The 21355-nt window shown below is 41.4% G+C and overlaps 2 protein-coding genes and 1 pseudogene across 8 annotated transcripts in view; 2 read left to right on the top strand and 1 right to left on the bottom strand.

Annotated features, from left to right (window-relative positions):
• Positions 1-6486, bottom strand: part of pum2 (pumilio RNA-binding family member 2) — a 28459-nt gene extending 21973 nt beyond the window's left edge. For 4 of the 7 annotated variants that reach the window (XM_029002686.1, XM_029002684.1, XM_029002685.1 and 1 more), the window contains exons 1-7: positions 6191-6486; positions 4371-4710; positions 3723-3791; positions 3382-3487; positions 2940-3127; positions 935-1107; positions 457-754 (exon numbers count right to left, since the gene is read on the bottom strand). In XM_029002686.1, coding sequence (XP_028858519.1) covers positions 457-754; positions 935-1107; positions 2940-3127; positions 3382-3487; positions 3723-3791; positions 4371-4697 — 1161 coding nt within the window. In that variant the 5' untranslated portion in view covers positions 4698-4710; positions 6191-6486. Of the gene's footprint in view, positions 1-456; positions 755-934; positions 1108-1179; positions 1296-2939; positions 3128-3381; positions 3488-3722; positions 3792-4370; positions 4711-5866; positions 6051-6190 lie in introns of those variants that run through there. The other 3 variants (XM_029002683.1, XM_029002682.1, XM_029002687.1) reach the window with 3 other exon arrangements.
• An 808-nt stretch (positions 6487-7294) lies between these two features.
• LOC114763715 (rho-related GTP-binding protein RhoB-like) lies at positions 7295-7833 on the top strand (annotated as a pseudogene).
• An 8506-nt stretch (positions 7834-16339) lies between these two features.
• Positions 16340-21085, top strand: snapc1a (small nuclear RNA activating complex, polypeptide 1a). The gene is made up of 12 exons (XM_028953470.1): positions 16340-16349; positions 16417-16555; positions 16647-16806; positions 17023-17163; positions 17550-17569; positions 17726-17879; positions 17968-18111; positions 18212-18265; positions 18990-19052; positions 19224-19347; positions 20890-20949; positions 21048-21085. The coding sequence occupies exons 1-12, from the start codon at positions 16340-16342 to the stop codon at positions 21083-21085; spliced, it is 1107 nt and encodes a 368-aa protein (XP_028809303.1).
• The last annotated feature ends 270 nt before the right edge of the window (positions 21086-21355 follow it).

Below are 21355 nucleotides of genomic sequence, written 5' to 3' on the forward strand. Positions count from 1 at the left end.
CACAGGCAGGGTGGGCTTCAGGGAAAAAAGCTGGGAACCACTGGTTTAAAGGGTTTCTAGATGTAGATTTTCTTTTCGGGAGAGATCTAACACTGCAATGCTAGAGGGAAAGAAAGGCATTTCTCAGTCAAAAACGTGTCTTTAAACACACTCGCCACCTTCTCAAGATTAAACTACTAAAATGACTGTACTAAGACCAGAGGGGTGGGCTAGTACGTAATGAAGTGGACTCGTAACCAAAGGGTTTGCGTGTTCAAATCTCAAACTGCCAAGGTGCCACTGAGGTCCCGTACAGAATACACTGCTCCCCAGGTGCCTTTCACGGCTGCCCAATGCTCACAAGGTCATAGGTTAAATGCAGGACACATTTTGTTGTGGGCATCATTTGCTTCAAAACTTACACAGCTTCATTTAGACACCTATTGAAATAAACACATTTTTAAATTTATTTTTTACCTGCTGACCCGAGTTGTAGTCAAACAGTCCTACAGGAGCACCGGAGGAGTCCACTGGGATCTGGTTGCCAGCATAGTCAAATTGCAGTGACTCAACACCAGCTTGTGCCTCCATGCCCCCCAGACTCTGAGTCTCCTGACTCTGAAAGTCTTCCTGGCTTGGTGGTTTGGAGGCAGCCATGTTTGGTGGCTGCAAAACATGGGGATGGTGCTGACCAATCATCTCCAGTCCAGTCTGTGCAGGACCAAGACGCTCTATTGCCTCAGTTGGGGAAGCCTGGCGACTGCCTGGAGTGGGGCTGAGTAAAAAGATTCAAAAGATTTGAAAGATATTTAAAATAATAATAATAATAATGAGTTTGAGATAAGTACATAACACCTAATGTTTCATACACAAGAATTGGGAAAAGGTTAGGGCTGTGACCTAAGACCAAATTAAAAAACACACAAAAAGAAACTATAATAATCTTTCGTCATACTTGAAATCTTTGCAGTCACGATCCATGCCATTGAGCAGACCTCTCCCATTGGACTTTGATGAATCTCCTTCCTCGCAAACCTTCATTTCTGAAGTTTTGTCTTCCTCAAATGGGGAGGCTTTATCTTTGGAGTCCACTTTGTCTCGCCCATCAGGATCGGTATCAGCTCCTCCCTGCAAAACAATATTTATTTCTTATATAGACCAAAATCACATACAGTATGTCTCAAGTACTCACATATTGACCTTTTCTGCACACATGGAAAAACTTGTGAAGAAGCAGGTCACAGAGGGACCCACTTTCGGGGGAAGAGTGAGCATTGTAACCCTCTCATTGCAGGGTTGGTAAGGATTAGTCCAAGAGAAACAGTCAAAAGGGTGTAATTAAATTACCTTTTTTATATATATATATATATAAAAAAAATAAAAAAAAAAAAGGTAGAGAGACAGAACATATTTCAAAGACATTCAGGGTGACACCCTTGTCACACCCATGTAAAATTCCATATCGTGCTCAGACATGGTTCATCAAAATCATGTGAAATTTGAACCACTGACAAGGACTATCATATGTTGAACAGTGAATTAATGCAAACAATGTCCATTCACAAGTTTTTTTCCTTCCTGTGGAAAGACAGGTTAACCTACATGCACAAAACCTGGTACACATGTCGTCTTAAGACAAACATGTATAATTGACACCCCTGTGCTTTTCTTCTTATGTGTTCTGATGTTCCAAACTTTTTACCACAACATCCCATAGATGTTGTGGTAAAATTGTGCTGCATCACATTCAGCATTCCACTTAATCAAAATCTTATTTCTATCTTGTAAGGCATGCTGTGAAAATGCTTTAAATTGACCTCTTCTTTTCACCTCGACTCTTATTTCCTGGTTTTTATGCTTCTGAAACCACATGCTTCTTGCTGATTAGGGTTAAAAATCAAACCGCCTCACATGCGGTTATAGTTTGCAACTTATTCCTGATGTGAAACCGTGAAAAATACAACCCGATGTGCATTTCTGCTGCAGCGGTCGTGTTCTAATGAACGTGTCACGGACAGCACAGTTCGTTACAATCGGATAAATGATGTCGGAGCATTATATTTTGCGAGAACAAAAATTTAAGACCTGTGAACAAAATTTAAGAACTTTTCATGGCCTTAATTTACAATTTACAAACGCAAAATTTAAGACATTTTCCAAGTTTAAGAACTTGTTTAAGAACCTAAGCTACACACACCTAAGAATTGAAAATCTAAGGGGTGCTTTAATAAAACAGCGCTGTTATACGAGGTGGGTGTGGCTTTGAATGAAAAACAAAAAAAATGTCATATTAACTGTTTAGAAAAAAACTTGCCCCAAATAATGCCCCTTGCAATTATAAACTTTGTATTTTTTGGGCTTTTTGGTTTAAAATATACTTTTCCATTCTCACTATTCCTAATTCAATAATATCAGATAATTTTTAATATAAGGAGAACATGACCACCGGTGAATGCAGAATTTAGCAGACTAGCTCCATAGGCGGTTTCGCTCATACACTCCTAAACTGTAAAACACATATTAGACATTAGCCAAATCATTTAGGAGGTTACAACTAAATAAAATGTATTGGGTGTGTAGTGTTTTTAAGACCTTTAATTCTTAAAGGATTACTAGTTATTTTTAATGATATATAAGGCCTTAACTTTGAAAAATCCAATTGAAGACTTTTTAAAAGATCTGTGGAAACCCTGCAAATAGAAAAATTATGAATCATCCCACATTACCCTTTTTGACTGAAAAAATGAAAAAGTTTTCCCTTCTAATTTGCAAATAAGGTTCTATAGACTATGTGTAACATCCTATTTTACCAATATATAATTAGATTGGCACTCATCTTTTTTTTTTAATTCTTATGCTGTCAATGTAGCCCTTTAATGCAACAACTGCAATAAAATGCCATAAGAATGCACTAAAAGCATTTGGTTAAATTACATCTTGTGTACCACACATGGACTTACATAGCCTCCGTTTCGGTATCGTCCATCCATCTTGTCACCAGGGGAGGAACTTAAAACATATTCCACCATGCTGACACCCAGGCCACCACCCTCTGAGCGAGGAGACAGCACAGAGCTGGCATCACCGTTGCCATGGAAACCCTGGCCAGGTCGCCGCTGCACCATGATTGGCTGCGACACAGAGTGATCTGTGCATGATGTAGACAGAGAGGGCAGCAGCAAAAAAAAAAAAAAAAAAAAAGGAAGGAGGTTTAATTAGCTTGTTTCTGTCATGAAGTTTGGAAGCAAAGAGTTTCTCAGACAAAATATTTTGAGAAAAGGAATTCTAAAGTCTGCAGCAGGGCAGCAACTATTATCATTCTTCCAGACGTTGTATGATCTCTGTTCAGTACTGTGAATTATGATATGAAAACTGAAAATGGGTTAAGTGTTAAAATCTTACGGGAAGGTCCCCATGCAGTCTCTCGCCACTCCTCTCCCAGCAAAATCCCTTTACGTCCATCTTTAGGCAGCTCATCCGATTCCCACAGCTTTTTTGCAGGCAAAAGCTGTCAACAAAAGCACAAGCCCCAACAAATGCATTTAATACTGATTTTCATAACAAAAAGTTAATCTAAAAATGCAGAATTCAAGACATCTGTTACTGAGAAAATATAGAATGTTGAAATAAAGATCAATTCAGCCAGTGGACAAAAAGAAAGGCTACAAACAATGATATGACACCCTCTGGTATCGTTAAAACCTTTGCCAGATGAAATAGTGCATTTACAAACTGTAACTCACCTCACCCATCCCACGGGACTCTAAAGCCAGGGCCTGAAAATCATAGTTCATTTCATCCACAGCACGCACCTGTAAAGAGGGAAAAAGATTGGAACACTTCTAGCCATTTAAAGGTTTCTTTTCTTTCGGTTTGGATATTGGTCCTGAGACTATTAGCGCCTGGACTTTAAAGGAACAGAAAACTGCAAGATAATTAATGTATCTTTAATTATTTAACTCACATAGCCATGGTTCATTCAACCTAAAGCGATCATGCGGAAGCCCACACAGCTCTTTCTTATGAACATTGTTAACTCAAACATTGAGAGTTAACAACTAAGCATGCTGAATAAAACCAGTGAAATATGCAAGAAATAACATTAAATTTCAGTCTATTATCAAAAATTATTATTAATAATAGTTTTAATTAGTTTTTCCATGGCAAGAGAGTCAACTCTAAAATGACTGATTAATCTGTTAATTTCACCATTAAATGTCTTTGACTAATAAAGACCAATTACACTGATGCCAAAAACACTCCCTAAAAAATGGGATTATGAGAGTTAAAAATCAAAATAATCAGGTTGACATATCATGGCAATCTTTAAACCCTCCTGCCACTAGGCCAAGATAAGCACAGAAAGCACACAAACAGTGTCAAAAATAAACCTGGTCGACATGATTGCCATCTCCAGTTGGCCAGCGGTGTTTGCTAGCAGTACAGCCACCAAGCTGTTCACCAGGTTGCCTCTGGAAGAAATAGCCCACAGTGGCATCATCCTGGGAGCGCCCACTGAGTGGCGGTTGTGGCGTGCCCGGTGTGGGATTGGTGCCTTGCAAGGGGCCCTGCCCAGCTCCTCCAACGGTAGCCAGGGAGGCTCCACCATGAACCCTGACCACTCCAGCTTCAGGAGTGCCATTTGTGTGCAGCATCCCTCCTCGCGTCTCCTGCCAAGCCACGTCATTCATACCTAGGATGCTGCATGGAACACTCATTCCACGAGAAAACCTGGAGGGGGAAAAAAAACAAATCAGTGTATGATATTCCTAAACTATGTAATGTTGTTTTTTTTTTCTTCTAAAGTGATATTACAGAAGCACTGCAAAGTATGATGCACATAAGGTCCAATTCCAAACATACTGAAACTGATGAGGTAGTCATAGGGAAACTGATCACAGTCCTCCCGTTCACTAATAATAGTTTAAACTTTGAGCCTAGATCTTTAGATACATTCATTTTGACATTCTAATTACTGAAACGTTGTAAACTCAACTAAACTATTCTACTCATTTTCAATTATATTGTGTTGGGGAATGTCTTACGTGGACAAGTATCCACTGCAAACGTTGAAAAATAATTTCGTTCCACGGAAAGCCTCGCGTTGTGACAAATCTTACTGTTTTACCTCGCTATAAGAAGTCGCGTTAGCTTGCAATTGTAGCCCACTTTATCACCACATTACGAGCCGAAATGTTTCTCAAATTGACATCCCGTTCTCCTAAATACATCACAGCGTTCAAGTTATATAGCTATGGTTTCGAAAAGGCGTATGCGTATGCTGTGCCTATTTAGCGGTTGTGTGTGTTTGACTGTACAGATCAATGGGGAACTCGGGAGATGGTTCAAAAATAAAATGGCGAGTTGGATCTCCGCAGATAACAATTAGCTGGCAGCTAGCTGGCGATGTGTACGCTGCCCGTACAGTAAAAAGGCAGATAGCAACAGCTAAGGCTAACTAGCGTGGGCTATCTTAGGGCAGGCAGATTGCTAGCCACTGCGTTGGCTCACATTTTTAAATACAGCACACTTCCAAACAATGACGCAATAACAAGGACGACAAATTATAGAGACAAAGGCAGTTGAAGAAAAAATATTAAAGGTTATTGTTTTGACCAAAAAATGTTGACTAGCCGCCTTCAGCTATTTCAATGCGGACCGCTAGCAAGCCACCTAGTTCGGCTATTCTTCCCAGGAGCAGATATTTTAATATTTTTCAAAAATCACGTAATTGTGGAATTAAAATAAACCACACTGTTGTCTATAAATGAATTCTCCAGCCAATCAGCCCAAATGAACCAAGCCGACTTTCTGTCTAAACTGCTAACGGTAGCAGTTAGCCCTGCCTAGCGTATGCTTTGTTGATACAATAACGAAGGCCCCTTACCTTTTAAAGTAAAATGTTGAAATGGGACTTATTAATCTCCTCTTGTTAAAAAAATATGCACACAATATTAAAACATTTCCTCGAGCCCTATTTATAGCGTTGGAAGACGAGGAGCATCACCCGAATGTCGTGTGGCGAGCACTAACAAAACAGCATCGCTGCTGGGTGAAACTACAGACTCAGTAACAACATGGCCCCCCTCCAAGATCCAAACACAGGGGCCTTACCCACTAAACAAAAGGGGACAAACACAGAACGATTGCATGAACAATCCACGCTTCGCATGCTCCCAAACTCCACGAAAAAGCAAAAGCTCTTACTTACTTACGCAGCCCTGTTTCTTTCGGCTGAAGACCGATGTTTTGTCGAAAGGGTTGGAGGTGCAAAAGCAGCAGCTATATTGTTGTGTTTCCGTTGGGGTCGGCGTTTTAAAGATTTAGGTTTGAACGTGCTGTTGTACGAGATTGGAGTATCACGCTGGTGCCCTCCCCGCACACTGCATGCATATTGTATCGTAGAGCTGCGCACTAAAATGTCAGGTGAGATTACACATTATCAGGTTAATGCCTGATGAACATCAAATGTAATGCACTCCGTTCATTTCCCTTCCGATGTGAGGCTCCTATCGGCTCCAGGAGGAACAAAGGGCCCAGTTCGTAGGCACATGGACTTTGCGTCACGCCAACAAATGAATAAATATATAAACCATAAGAACACAAATAAACAAATGAACACATTTATGTAATTATGAAAGTAAATATATGGAGAAAAATATGGAGATTTTTTTAAACTATATAAACGAATATGTATACTTATTTTTGTAAATGTTCCGAGTTTCTTCATCTAATACTAAAAATAGAAATGAAAATAATGAATTATGAAATGCCATAACACGCGATTCATGTTTTGAACCCCCCAGTCATGAGCTGCTTTGCTTTATCAATGTAGGGACCAGTGTAACGCTTTGGTATTCCTGTCGTCCTGTCCAGTATTGCGACTTTTTCCCTACACCTTTGGGACGTCAATCGACTCAACTATTAGGCCCACGTATTACAACATCTATTCCCAGCATGTGTGAAATTGTGAGAATAAAAAAGAAATATTCGTGACTGCAGATTCATTAAATTTAATCGATACCTCTAAAACATGGCCTATGGTGTTAACTAAAATACAACTTTCAATATCTCAAAATGCGCAAGATCCTCATGTATGAAGCTCGTCCCATGCGTTCGGTGTCGAAAGCCTAATCTCCAATAGGAACCGCTTTTAGAAAAGTGATCTCATTTCAATGGTTCTGATTGGCTGGCTATTTTAGGGACACTTGCGTTGCGTCGCTTAAAGTGAGTTCTCAGACGAATGGCGCGGAAAGTTGAAGAAGTGGAATTCAGGTAGAATGCATCTGTTTTTATTGAAATCCTCAACAGAAGTATGGCTCACGTCCGCAAGAAATTGGTGGTGGTGGGAGACGGCGCTTGTGGGACCTGCCTGTTGGTCGTGTTCAGCAGGGACGAGTTCCCGGGAATTAATGTTCCGACGGTGTTTGAGACAACAAACAGGTCCATCTGGCACTGTGGGATACGGCCGGGCAGGAGGACTACGATCGATTGCGCCCTTTGTCCTACCCGGACATCATCCTGACTTGCTTTTCGATTGACAGCACGGACTCTCTTGAAAACGTCCCCGAGAGTCTGGGTACCGGAGGTCAAGCACTTCTGCCCCAACGGGCCCGTCATCCTGGTGGCCAACAAGAAGGACCATCGCAACGATGAGAGCGTGAGTTGGCCAGAATGAAACAGTGGCCCGTGAAGACGGAGGACGGCCGCGCCATCGGTGCGCATAACATCCTGGAGTGCTCGGCCAAAACCAAGGAAGGGGTGCGCGATGTGTTTGAGGCGGCCATGCAGAAAAGAGCAGGTGTCACGGGATGTCTAATGTTGCCTGTTATTGTGACTCGGATCACTGTATAGCATTGTACAAATAATAATTACAATTTAATACAATAACACCTATGGAATAGGTTCGATGGCATTTCTTTTTAGAACAAAGCACTTTTTTCATTGAGTAAGCATTCTCTTATGCAATCCATGATTTTCATCAGCTTGGTCTGTTTCATTAACAATACCACATCACTTACTATCAGTAAAACAGAATCAACAAACTGAACTTGTCAGTTGAACTCCTTTCCATAGTAAATGAATGACAACATTGAGACAACATCACCCTTAGTGAGCAGTGGGCAGCCATGACAGGTGCCTGGGGAGCAGTGTGTGGGGAAGGTGCTTTGCTCAGTGGTGGACTGGGATTCGAACCGGCAACCTTCTGATTACGGGGCCGTTCCTTACCCGCTAGGCCACCACTGCCAATATAAGCCCCAGTTTTTTTTTATGATTTATGATACAATTTTGCAGATTACTTGATGTTTTAGGAATCCACACACATTGGCTTTAATGATGGTTTAATTGAAAATAATTATTGTGAAACATTATACAATGAGGAGGATCCTAGGGTGATCCCTTGTGGAATATATATATTTATATTCCACAATATAATTGTGGAATATAATTGTGTGGGGGCAGTGGTGGCCTAGCGGTTAAGGAAGCGGCCTCGTAATCAGAAGGTTGCTGGTTCAAATCCCGATCTGCCAAGGTACCACTGAGGTGCCACTGAGCAAAGCACCGTCCCCACACACTGCTCCCCGGGCGCCTGTCATGGCTACCCACTGCTCACTCAGGGTGATGGGTTAAATGCAGAGGACAAATTTCACTGTGTGCACCGTGTGCTGTGCTGCTGTGTATCACATGTGACAATCACTTCACTTTCACTTATTTGAAATGCATTGCAAATCTCTGTGTGAAAATCTACAACCCAAGACACTATGTGGTTTCAATAGTAAGGTCAAATTATGTTTTTGCTAGTTAGTTAATTAGTAGGAAATTTTGGCTTTCACTAGTACTACTAGTAAGACCCTCTGTAAGTTATTAGTTCACTAAAAGACTGAGTGTGGCACACTAATGCACCAGTAAGACTTTTGCCAGCACTAGTTAAGTACAATTGATGAAATGTGAACTAGCTCAGAATTTTGGCACTACTAGCGCAGCACCCAGTCTCACTATGCAACAAGCTGCTATAAAAGCCTCACTAATCAAAGTTTTGTTGCAGTAGTGGAGCAAAATTGCCCACCAGTGCAACCAAATGTCCTTGTAGTTCTGCCAAAGACCAACCATTGTATGATTGTCAGACAGAGCCCCGTCAGGTCAGTAGAGGCATCTGTGTAAATGCACTGTGGAAAACCAGACAAAATGGAAAACCCAAATGGAAAAGAGGCAAGGAAAAAAATGTTCGTATACATTTAACACAATCAATATGGTTGCAACACAGAACTTACATATTATTAGTAATTATTTTGTGTGGGGGTCACATAAACAGATAAAGTGAAGTGACTGTCATTGTGATACATAGCAGCACAGCACATGGTGCGCACAGTAAAATTTGTCCTCTGCACTTAACCCATCACCCTTGGTGAGCAGTGGGCAGCCATGACAGGCACCCGGGGAGCAGTGTGTGGGGACGATGCTTTGCTCAGTGGCACCCCGATGGATCAGGATTCAAATGGCAACCTTCTGATTACGGCGCCGCTTCCTTAAGCATCTGTCAGTGTCTGCCAATCTTGGTATCTGCAATTTTGTACTTTGATAAACCTTCACAAACTAAATATAAAGACACACTAGATAATGTGTTCTTTAATCATGACTGTTTTGTTAGACCAAATCTTTTCTCATAAAGTTTGACTGAAAACTGCTAGGGTTATTTGAATATACTTGCAAAGTAAGGCAAAAGACAAATCACAATGAAGCACAATAAAAGGTGAATGATCTCAAAAGGGAGATGCAGATATGCAGTTGCTACACATGTCAGAGGAAATACAGTGACTCAGCATTCTGTCAGCCTCAAACTTGTGGGAGGGACTATTTCTGCAATGATTTACATTTAACATTTACATTTAAGGCATTTGGCAGACGCCCTTATCCAGAGCGACTTACAACGTGCTTTCAAGATACCATCGATGAAGTGATCAGTTCTAGTTCATTAGGACCATCAACTATGTATACAATCTTTTTATTAACTCTTGTTGTAGATTCTGTACATAAGTTAGACTATAAGAACAATACAAGTTAATCTAAATATTCTTTAAAGAGGAAGGCCTTGAGCTGCCATTTGAAAATACTCAGTGACTGAGCTGTTCTGACCTCAAGGGGTAGTTCCTTTCCACCACCGAGGCGCCAAGACTGAGAGGAGTCTAGATGAGAGTCTTCCTTTTACCTTAGAGATGGAGGGACCAGGCGAGCAGTACTGGAGGCTCGGAGTATACAAGGTACAGTGCGAGGTGTAATAAGGGCTGTGAGGTAGGATGGTGAAACTCCATGTTTGGCTTTGTAGGCCAGCATCAGTATTTTGAATCTGATGCGTGCAGCTACTGGGAGCCAGTGGAGGGAACGTAGCAGAGGGGTGGTGTGGGAGAATTTGGGAGGTTGAAGATCAGATGGTCTCTGAAGGTTGAAGATCAATGATCTCTGTTCCCTTTGTATTTAGAAACTGCCATTTTGTCCAACACAGACAGATCCACGACAGGCGCCCGAGGAGCAGTATGGGGACGGTGCTTTGCTCAGTGGCATCTTGGCAGATTGGGATTCAAACCGGCAACCTTATAATTACAGGGCTGCTTCCTTAACTGCTAGGCCACCACTGCCCTTAGACTTTTTTCTGTTAAACCCTGATAAGTGTGTGTGTGTGTGTTTTTTTTTCAAAGTGTGTAGTGATTGTCACATGTGATACACAGCAGCACAGCACACGGTGCACACAGTGAAATTTGTCCTCTGCATTTAACCCATCACCCTGAGTGAGCAGTGGGCAGCCATGACCAGCACCCGGGGAGCAGTGTGTGGGGACGGTGCTTTGCTCAGTGGCTCCTCAGTGGTACCTTGGCGGATCGGGATTCGAACCAGCAACCTTCTGATTACGGGGGCGCTTCCTTAACCGCTAGGCCACCACTGCCAGAAGACAGACACAGACAGCCACAGACAGAAGCTATTGTACTTGGGCCTCATGCAGCCAGACTACATCATAACTCTTTATTAACCTTTTTATTTCTTTTATTTATAAGGTCCTAGGTGTCCTTATTGACGCAGATCTCTAATTCATTTGCACGTATATAATACCATTAAGGTAGCATTGTTTCACCTTAGAAATATTGCAAAGATAAGAAATTTGATTTCAATGCACGATGCAGAAATGTTTATTTTAGCCACGCGTTTATTACATCAAAGTTTGATTACTGCAAAGTATTACTGTCTGGGCATTCTACTAGTTGCATAAGTAAAGAATGCCGCAGCCAGAGTTGTAACTAGAACCAGAAAATGTGAAAATATCTGTAGTGGTTGTACAATACCACCGAATGCCGCTGTTTTTGTTTGTTCTCTCTGAGGCACTGAATCAAGTGCTCAAACCACCTCCAGATTCCAATGAAGAGACCACCAGAGGGATTCTGGTCCCTGGCAATGAGTTGCTGACAAGACAACTCAGTATGAAATGTGGAAGGGAGTCCCTCTTTGTATCACTCCTTCCTAAGGTTTCTTCCTCCGTTTTTTTCTTTCTCCTAGTTTTTTGTGGAATTTTTCCTTGTGTTCAGAAGGGTCATGTGTGGGGGTGTCAACTGAAGGGCCTGTCAAAGTCCATTGAGACATACTTCATGTAATTTTGGGCTATATAAGAAATAATTGTTGTTGCTGTAACTTGTCACACAGTGACACCATGTGGACAAACTAAATATTTATATGATCCTTTATAAGATTCTCTAATATTCTTACATTAAAAAGCTTTTACATATATTGTGAACGATTAATAATCTCTATACTGAAAGAATAAAACAGGACGCTTGACAGAGAAGTGAAAAGACATATTTGGCAGGATTTGGACCCTTTGGAAATACCCCAGTGGATTTCTCATCCATTGCCATAACCACTTTACTTAAAATGGGGCAAAAAGGACTGCTATAGAGGGGAAAAGAAGGGGGAAAGATAGGAAAATGAAGAAGGCTGACTTGCATATTCCTATATCAATTAAACTGTTTCATTTTGAAAGTCAAATCGACATTCAGAGACAGATTGGGGCAGTGGTGGCCTAGAGGTTAAGGAAGTGGCCCTGTAATCCGAAGGTTGCTGGTTCAAATCCTGATCCGCCAAGGTGCCACTGAGGTGCCACTGAGCAAAGCACCGTTTCCACACACTGCTCCCCGGGCGAATGTCATGGCTGCCCACTGCTCACTCAGGGTGAAGGGATAAATGAAGAGGACAAATTTCACTGTGTTCACTGTGTGCTGTGCTGCTGTGTATCACATGTGACAATCACTTCACTTACCTTTAGATTGTTGTTATGGCACCATATAGATAGCTGTTCCACCTCCTCTCTGTACGCTGACTCATCATCCCTGCTGATCAGTCCCAGTACAGTTGTATCATCTGCAAATCTGATGATGTGATTGGTGGTGTGTTTGGCTGTGCAGTCGTGAGTCAGCAGGGTGAAGAGCAGACTTCTTCAGCACTTGTATAATGGTGGTGGACTCTATCAGGATGCCAGCCAGTTAATCAGCACAATCTTTGAGCACCTGGCCTGGTATGTTGTCAGATCCGGCAGGCGTTCAGGGGTTAACTCTGACAAAAGTCCTCCTCACATCAGCTGTGGAGAGACAGAGTACTTGGCCATTGGGGGAAGGTGTTGCTTTCCTTGATTGCTCTTTGTTGTCCGCATCAAAACATGTGAAGAAGTCATTCAGTTCGTCTGTTAGGGAGACATTGCTGTTGGTGATTTGTGAATTGGGCTTGTAATTTGTAATTACTTTTATGCCCTGCCACATGTGGCGAGTGTCTCTGGTGCTGTTGAAATGTTCATTGTTCATAGTCCCTCTTAGCTCTCCGAATGGCACAAGACATGTTGGCTCTGGCTGTCCTGAGGACAGCTCTGTCTCCAGATCTGAAGGCTGCATCCAGGGATTTTGGTTGGCTCTCGTCGTGACGTTCTTGGAGACCGTAACATCCTCAATGCGTTTGGAGAAGGTAGAGTCTTTGTGGTATCCCCATACGTAGCAGCCTCCCTAAAGATGTCGCAGTCCGTTAAGCTGAAGCAGTCTTGAAGATCTGAGACCGCACCAGCCAGCACACAATGGAAATCTGTCATTTCCACACAGTATAGTAATTTCACACATTTACAAAAAAATATACATTTTTGTACTGTTTATGTATCCAAACTCAAACAAATATATTTTGACTGGACACATTTTTAATAAATAAATAAAGTCTTATTTTGTCAGTACCACTGGACAGTTAGTGCTACTTTCATCTGTGTATGGGCAGCGATTTTTGCCCATGACTACATATTTTACACTCAAAATGATAGTCCTCTATTTTTGGTGCCTCCCCTCTATCCACCCACTCCTTCAGGTTCTGCTCTCTTCAACAGTTAAGCCGAACTGATGTCTGAGCTGAGGATAATTCTGTCGTCACTGGTCATAGTACAGGTAATGGTGATATATTACACTGATACAAGGTCAAAGGGTGAGACCAGGTTGGGTTTGAGGCTGGTGGCAACTGACTCTGCTCATATGAGCACTATGCAGGAAATAAAGATTGTGACAGATGTCCCTGTTAATGGTGAAAATATATAACCAGGGAGCATGGCCTGCACATGGCCCGGGACTGTGCAAGAGAAATTGTGACAGAGAAACATTTACTAGAAACATGTATATATAAATCTGGTCTACAGGAATATTAATTATCAGCATAGAATAATTAATAATGTCTGAAGAATTTCAACATTATTACATGACAGGATTTGTGAGGTGATGATGTGTTCACATAATGTCGGGGAAATAAATTCAACCATTTTTTGTCATTGTACTTTCATGTAGTTTTAATGCTTGATGCTGTCTGTTCTATTAAGATGTTCAAGATGTTTTCTGTGATGGTGATAACCAAAGTTTAAACAGAGACTGGGCAGAGCACGCTCTCAAAGGTTGGATTGCTTGCTGTACCAATAAAATGGGAACAGTAATCTTGCAGTCGTTGCCTTCTTAATCTAGGAAGAAATCCCACCACATGAAAAATGACTTTGAAGGGTGAAATATTCAATCAATATTCAGGTGAACTCCAAACTTGCTGTGATGCAGCTGACCTCAACCTGCAGGTCTGGCAACATGATGCCAGATTTGCTGTGCTGTTGTGGAGTCAGCAGGTCTCCTCTGTATTCCATTGCATTACTGGTGGAAAAATATTTTGGAATAATAATAAGACAATCGGTATTGAATGTGTTGTAATGGTGGTGACAGAGGTGTAGAATGTAGTGAGAATACCACAGTGAATGAATCAGGGCCAGTCTGTGGCATAGGTAAAACAAGAAGTGTAACTATTCTTAAAACTCAATGCTTAAATCTGCTGCCTCTGCCCTGCCACCCCTTATATACTATGTGCCCCTGCCTGACCCTGTCAGGGAGAACTTAAATTTTCAGCATTTTATCAGACGCTCTTACCCAGAGCAACTTACAATGAGTAGTTACAGGGACAGTCCCCCTGGAGCAGCTGGATGTACAAATGTACTCCATAATTACAAGACTGTTTATTTCAGAGAATCTGACAGCACAAAATGCGACTGACTATAGGACCAAGTACCCGAATGCTGATTTGTTTGTATTTATTTGGGCCTGTCAGTATGACAGACCATTTACTGTTGTGCTGGGAATATGTTTTTGGCTCCCTGAGGGTACCCTTTGAAGCTAGCAACCCGGAAGTCGAGGCGAGGCCTATGATCTGTCATATGGGACGAGCCGGTGCCGCCAACTGGGGGTGGGAAAATCTGGAAAAACCCAGAAAACGGGGAAAAAGGCAAAAAAGAACATGCGTTACATTCAAGGCTGCCACTCTAAGACTGTGAAACGCACATAAACAACGCAGAGGTCAGCCCTAAAGAGTAGTCCAAACGTGACTAGATTTAATGTGACGCATCTTGGCCAAGCCCTGTTAGCATTTTTGACATTATCATGCTAGCATTAACATGCTAACATGCTAACTTTTTAACATGCTTCAAACATCACCTAAACGTGACCGCCTGTTCCATCGGCTACTTTAGTTAGACCGCCTGCTCTTACAGCTGACACCAGATCTGGAGGCCGAGGCCACGCCCAACGCCCAGACAGGCCCATCAAAATTTCCATGCAATTTAGATTTCTAGTTGTTTGTTACTACTATGCTGCACTGCTTTATTTGTCTGCAAATATATTTAAATAAAAAAAGTACTCTGTACATTTGTTTTCCTCAGTGCATTCTTAATTTGACTTACTTATCTCAAGGGCTCCTCAAAAGAAACAGGAAAGTTAAGAACGTTAAGAACGTATATATTGTGAAACACAATTTCCTTTGGGTAACAGCATATAGGAATGAATCAAGTAACCTTCACATAGGAAACATTATATCTGAAAATGAGGTGGACGCAAGCTGCTATCTACATAGCTTGCAGGTTAAGCTGAATTCATGTACAGGACCAGTCAAAAGTTTGGACACACTTTCTCATTCAATTACTTTTTTATTTTCTACATTGTACATAAATATAAACAACCTCTAAAATATGAAGAATCACATGTGGGATTATATAGAAAACAAAAACAGACCAAATGGAATATGTTTTAAGTTTTAGATTCTTCAAAGTAGCCACATTTTATTTCGGTGACAGCTTTGCACACTCTTTGCATTCTCTCAATGAGCCTCATGAGGTAATCACCTGGAATGGTTTTCCCACAGTCCTGCCTTCACTCCAAATCATCCTAAACCAGGTCATCTGATATCAACTCAATAACTAATTTTCTTGATCAGATAACCTTTACATAGTCTGGAAGCATGTTTGGGGTCATTTACCTTGAGCTCAAAAAACAAATGATGGTTTCACTAAGCACAAACCAGGTGGGATGCTGTGGTAGCCATACATGTTAAGCATGCCTTGGATTTTAAAGGAATTAAAGACAGTGTGACAGCCAATCAGCTCTATACCATAGCGCTGCGAGGGAGGTCCTCATAAAAATCAGTTTCTTCACAGCCACTGATGATCTTTGCACTTGTCTCGCCCACTTACTTTGATGATTAAGACTGACAGATAAAAAAAAAAATGCCGTCGGCGCATCTCCGTCAGCTGCAGACAGACCTAAGTGCACGTCGCTTTTTTCCCGTCACACCTTTGCTTGACCCCGTGACGTTTTCCGTTGAGGTCAAGGATAAGTGCTTATGGAAAAATATAGAATGGCTTGTTGACTACGTAGGGAAGTAGTTCATTATTGGAACAGCATCCGCGGAAATCCAGGTGTAGATAATATTTTGGAATTGGGAGGTGGATTTTTTTTTAGTCTGGTTCCGTTTGCATGAACTGTCCCGTCCGATCATGTCGGAAGGTAAGAGAGCGGCCGGTTCGTCTGTTTAGTGAGTGAGACGGCCGCTGACGCCCTGTGTGTCCCTCAGTGAAGAACGTGGAGCGCTTCGCGAAGCCGCTGCAGCGGGACTGCGAGGAGCTCTTGGGTCGCTTCCAGCAGACGGAGTCTGTGCGCTTTGAGACCTTCTGTGAGATTTGGAGAGACATGGACTTCTCCAGCGTGCACTAGTAAGATCGAAACCCCTTTCTCATAAAAGTGTATTGAATATATGGATGATGTCAACGCTTTTATTCTAACATCAGTAAACTGTCTGAACAGTGGTGTACCCATGGCCTGTGAGAAGAGAGCCTTCACTCGAATGGCTTTAGCCAAGGCCTACAGTTACTTCCTGCCACCCTACACCTTTCAAATCAGAACTGGGGGGCTGTATCTGCTCTATGGGGTATACCACACACAGCTTGCATGGCCGAAGGAGAAGGTATCAAAAGATGCTTAGATGCTCAAAATGACAGCAGTTGTCTGCACAGAGAAATTATAATCTACTGCAAAGTGCCTAAGTTAAAATACATTTGTATTATTTTTTTTGTCCTTACCAAAAATATTGAATACCTTGAATCAACTAGGGCAATGTTTAACCCCATTTTTTAAAAGAATGATGACCAACATAGTCTTAACATAATATTTTTTTTTTCAGATATGGGTGGCTCTGAAAGACTGGTGCATAATACTACAGTTTCTTCAGAATGCGTTAGAAGCAGGGCACCTGGATGTGCTCTACATCTACAGAAAGCTGGTGTCTGAGAAGGCCATCATTTTTACTGCTATGCCTAATCAAGTAACACTCCTTAAATATTTTACTGACACATCATGCATTTGTAAAGACCATGTGTGTGTGGAGGGGATTCCACAAGGACCACTCTGAGCCTGTCTGCTGCATAGAACTGAGTAATATTAAAATAATTTTACTTGACCTACCCTTTTTAGTTTTGCTAATTTTGGCAATAGTGAAGTGTTATTATTTTGAACAGAAACTAATGAACCTTCTTCAGTTTCCCGTCCGAAAATCCAGATGAGATTTGTAGAGGCAGCAGGCTGATCTGATCAGACCAGATGTCCCTTATATTAGGAGATATCTCACTAGCAGTTTCTGGGCCAATAGGGACTGGTCAGAAAGAAATGCCAAAACTTTACTGTGGTGGTGTGTGCCTGTATAATCCTCAGTGCAATTTCATTGTCAGTTTGTGTGTATTTATTGCAAACATTCAAAACTGCCTGAAATACAAACCGCCCAACCTGGCAACAGTCAGCTCAATATTTTGTCTCCTCCTCTTTTTGGCTTATGATAAGGAGGCGAAATAGTTAATCCAACATTCTGCAAAATATACCCCCCATTTTAGTGGAGGTACACTACAAAACCTCATCTTGCTCCTGCATCGTGACCTACAGCTCACTTTTCAAGTAAAGCGGAAGAGACCAGAACACAAAGAATGTGAAGAGTTTCAAGATTTTCCTGCCCGTGTGGAGAACATGGTCTCTTCAGATGCTCTGAATGTAATCTCTTGCTTCTTATGTCATATTTTATTTTGTCTAGATAATGCATCCTTTACATTTGATCTAATATCTGTGTAATTGCACACAGGAGATCAGTCACATACAGGGGCACTATGAGAGATTGAAGGAAACCTTATCCTTGACCTCTGTGTTCGGAGCGGCTCAGCAGAATCTAGTTTGTTGCATTAAGGCATGTGCTGTGGGCTTTAAAGAGTGGCAGGAACGAAACAGTGTGAGCACTTTGAACTTTTCTATTCTATATTTTATTCTGTTTATAATACACTTTTTTTTTTTTTTTGAAATTTAAATTTTTTTTTTTTTTTTTTTTTAAGGGAAATGGGGTTTGTAGCGTTAAAGAAGATAAACATACCACCCAGCAGTCAGACGTGAGTACATCTTGCAGCATGCATTGCCTATATTGCTCCTTTACTACTGCCTAAAGTACTATACTTAAAGTACCACACATTAGTACCCCCCCCACATTAAAACATTAAAGGCCTTGTGACAGTCTGTACGGAGGGTCGGGCGTCTTTTGCCCTTCCTCACCTCTGTCCTGGCATACCAGTGCCTACTCTACCACTGGCTAGTCTAGTCTATTGCATAGACATATATTAAAAGGGCAGTGGCATATTAAAAAGAGGTAGTCTGGTTAATTTATTGTCTATGGTTTGCACTCTATTTGTCTGCCCCGTCGCTCACATGTGCATATCTAACCTTGTCTTCCTATAGATCCCCTGTGATGCCACACTTTGTACATTACATGGGTCCCAACCTCACTCAGTCCCTGTCCTATACATTGAAATATCATGTTTCCATAATAAAAAGCCTTCCGGTTTTACAGTTACTCTGCAGAAATTGTCCAAATGAAAGTGAAGTGAATGTCATTGTTATACACTGCAGCACAGCACACGGTGCACACAACTAATTGTCATCTGCTTTTAACTAATCCTCTTAGTGAGCAGTGGGCAGCTGTGTGTTACAATGACAATCACTTGGTTTCTTATTAGGTTGCTTTTTTGGAATTTATTTTGATCCAGACTTTAACTTAAAGTGGAAACACTGGGCTCTTTGGAGTACCAAAGCCTTTCTTTCTGTTCATCTATTCCACAGTATTCACAAAGAGCAGATCTTCTGGCTGCTATAAAGTCAAAATCCTATGGAATTGTAACAGAGGTTTGTGACTATTTCCAATATTTGAATTTTAACATAGAACAGATTGAAGTCAGCATGTTTTTTAATTAAATGCTTAGAGGAGTTTTATCATTATCATTAAAATACATTATAATTGTACTTTCGTATACTCTAAGAAGACTTTTCCCTTCTTCTTCCCCCCCCTTCCTGTAGGCAAAGTCATGGCGCTACTGTCAGCAGGAGTTGGCGGCTTCTGGGACGGACCAAAGCCAAGAGTCTCTGATTAACACCAAAAGGCCATCTCTCAGAGCTAGAACCTGTAATACATTGAAAATAGGTAGGACAATTGTCTCAACACCCCTAATTTGTTGAGGTTGGATTGATATTAGCTCACAATTTAAAACTAATTAAACCAGTGCATTTTCATCCAGTAGAATGCCAGTAGGCTAAGCCAGTCAGACCAGACACGCTTTTTCCAAGCAATCGTCACTAGCCAGGCGTTCCTAAAACGGGAGATTACATCTCAATATCAGTTCCTGGGCTTTTCCCGGGGTCTCTGCCCATTTTGATGTGCCTGTGGCAAACCCTGAGAGGAAATTTCATTTGGGTCTTTTTGCTTTGAAACACTTATTAATCTCATAATACCCTTTTCCACCACACATGAACAAGTTTCTCACCCCTGGCCTGGAGAGAGAAATCGCAGGTGCAAACCGCTCTGCACCTCTTCAAGTCTGTCTGTGCACACAAGCTCAATAACAATTCACCAGTGTGCATCAGGTCTGAGAGGCCACTCCTCCCAACCACACTTGTCCAGATTTCTCATATACCACTATTTGTGGATTTTTGTTCCACAAATAGTGGAATAATTTTTACTCTCCAACCACTTTGAAGCAACCCTTTCATCTACATAGGGTGGTAGTAGCCTAGTGGGTAACACCCTTGACTATGATTTTTCAGTTACTTAATGCAATAAAAATAAACTGCCACAGCCACCCGACCCCTGTGAGAATTCAAGAGTACGTGAGAGACTACGGCCTTTTGAGAAGTTTGGTTCCAGTACCTCTTTTATGTATGAAGATGAGACAGACTATATCTAGCCAGTAACTATCCACCTCTTCCACCAGTTCCCCAACAGCGAGACCACAGTTTCCATTCCTGAGTTTTGGTCTGTCCTGCAAAAGAATCACACCTGTGTCCCATAATTCACCATCTACATGGTGAACCCACAGACTAATCCCACATTAATACTTCGGGTTGAACCCGGCCAGGCAATGTTGGTCACCTGGCCACCAGGTGGTCATCTGCAAACCCAATCGCTGGGCCTGGCACAGGGTAAGGTCCCAGTAGCCCCATACCAGGTGGGGTACACTCAGATTTTAAATGCAAACTTATGGGAGGGCTCCTCTTTGGGGGGCTGAATTTGGTATAGCTGACTCGAGGGCTGGTGTTTTGTAAAAGTGAACTTGTTAGGCTTCAGTGCACTGAGACCAAATTATCCTAGATCATGTTGTTAGCATTGATCAAATTGATGGACTGGGTGGGATACCTTGGAATTGCAGTCTTGTCTGTCCAAATTGATCTCAAACTGTTTTTGATAATAATGCTACACTGAGTAACAAGGCTCAATATACAGGCTGTATGATGTACTGTGCACTTCAATTTTTAAAGCAAATGATGCAGATCACAGTTGTATTTAATTATTGCATATTTCACAAACATTGCAATATATTCTAAATATCTTTAAGTGTTCAGTTCAAAATATCTTCACATTTTGATGCATAAACAAAGCTGCTTCCATGGCCACTATGAGAACTAATAACCACAGACATTAGATACATTGGTTGGAAAATGCATAACTCTTTGTCTGCCTGTACCACAGCACATGAGGACAACACCAAATATTGGCTGCTGTCTGCTGCTGAAGAGGACAAATCAGCATGTGAGAAACTTTTGGAAATGTGTACAGCAAGTTAAACATCTATATAGCTTTGCTCAAATTAAGGTTTTAATACTGTGAATTATTATTATTTTTTTTAGTTAAGAGAAAACGGCAGAAGAATCGATTCAGGTGGTAAATATCCTGGAGAAGTTGTTTTTTGAAAAGGGACTTCAAAAGGCATATTTTTATGCAGTTTGCTCATTTGTGTGAATGAAATGTTTTCCTTTGAGTCTGTCAATGTGTAATGGTAGAATAAAAAAAAATAAATTGCAGTTGTTTTTCCTCTAATTTGATTCCATAAAATGATCCATGATAATATGGTGGATGAAACAAATTTCATTGCGTGATCATTTACTCTGCAGCCAGTGAAGACTTTTTCCAAAACTGCTACAAATTTTATTTATTT

This window comes from Denticeps clupeoides, chromosome 14 (assembly GCF_900700375.1).
Source record: "Denticeps clupeoides chromosome 14, fDenClu1.1, whole genome shotgun sequence".
Lineage (NCBI taxonomy): Eukaryota > Metazoa > Chordata > Actinopteri > Clupeiformes > Denticipitidae > Denticeps > Denticeps clupeoides.

What these genes read in the sequence shown, in the direction of transcription:
- snapc1a (XM_028953470.1), top strand. An exon ending in GACTTCTCCAGCGTGCACTA is followed by an intron (nt 16,556 to 16,646) that starts GTAAGATCGAAA and finishes CTGTCTGAACAG; the next exon opens with TGGTGTACCCATGGCCTGTG. An exon ending in TGAAGAGGACAAATCAGCAT is followed by an intron (nt 20,950 to 21,047) that starts GTGAGAAACTTT and finishes TATTTTTTTTAG; the next exon opens with TTAAGAGAAAACGGCAGAAG.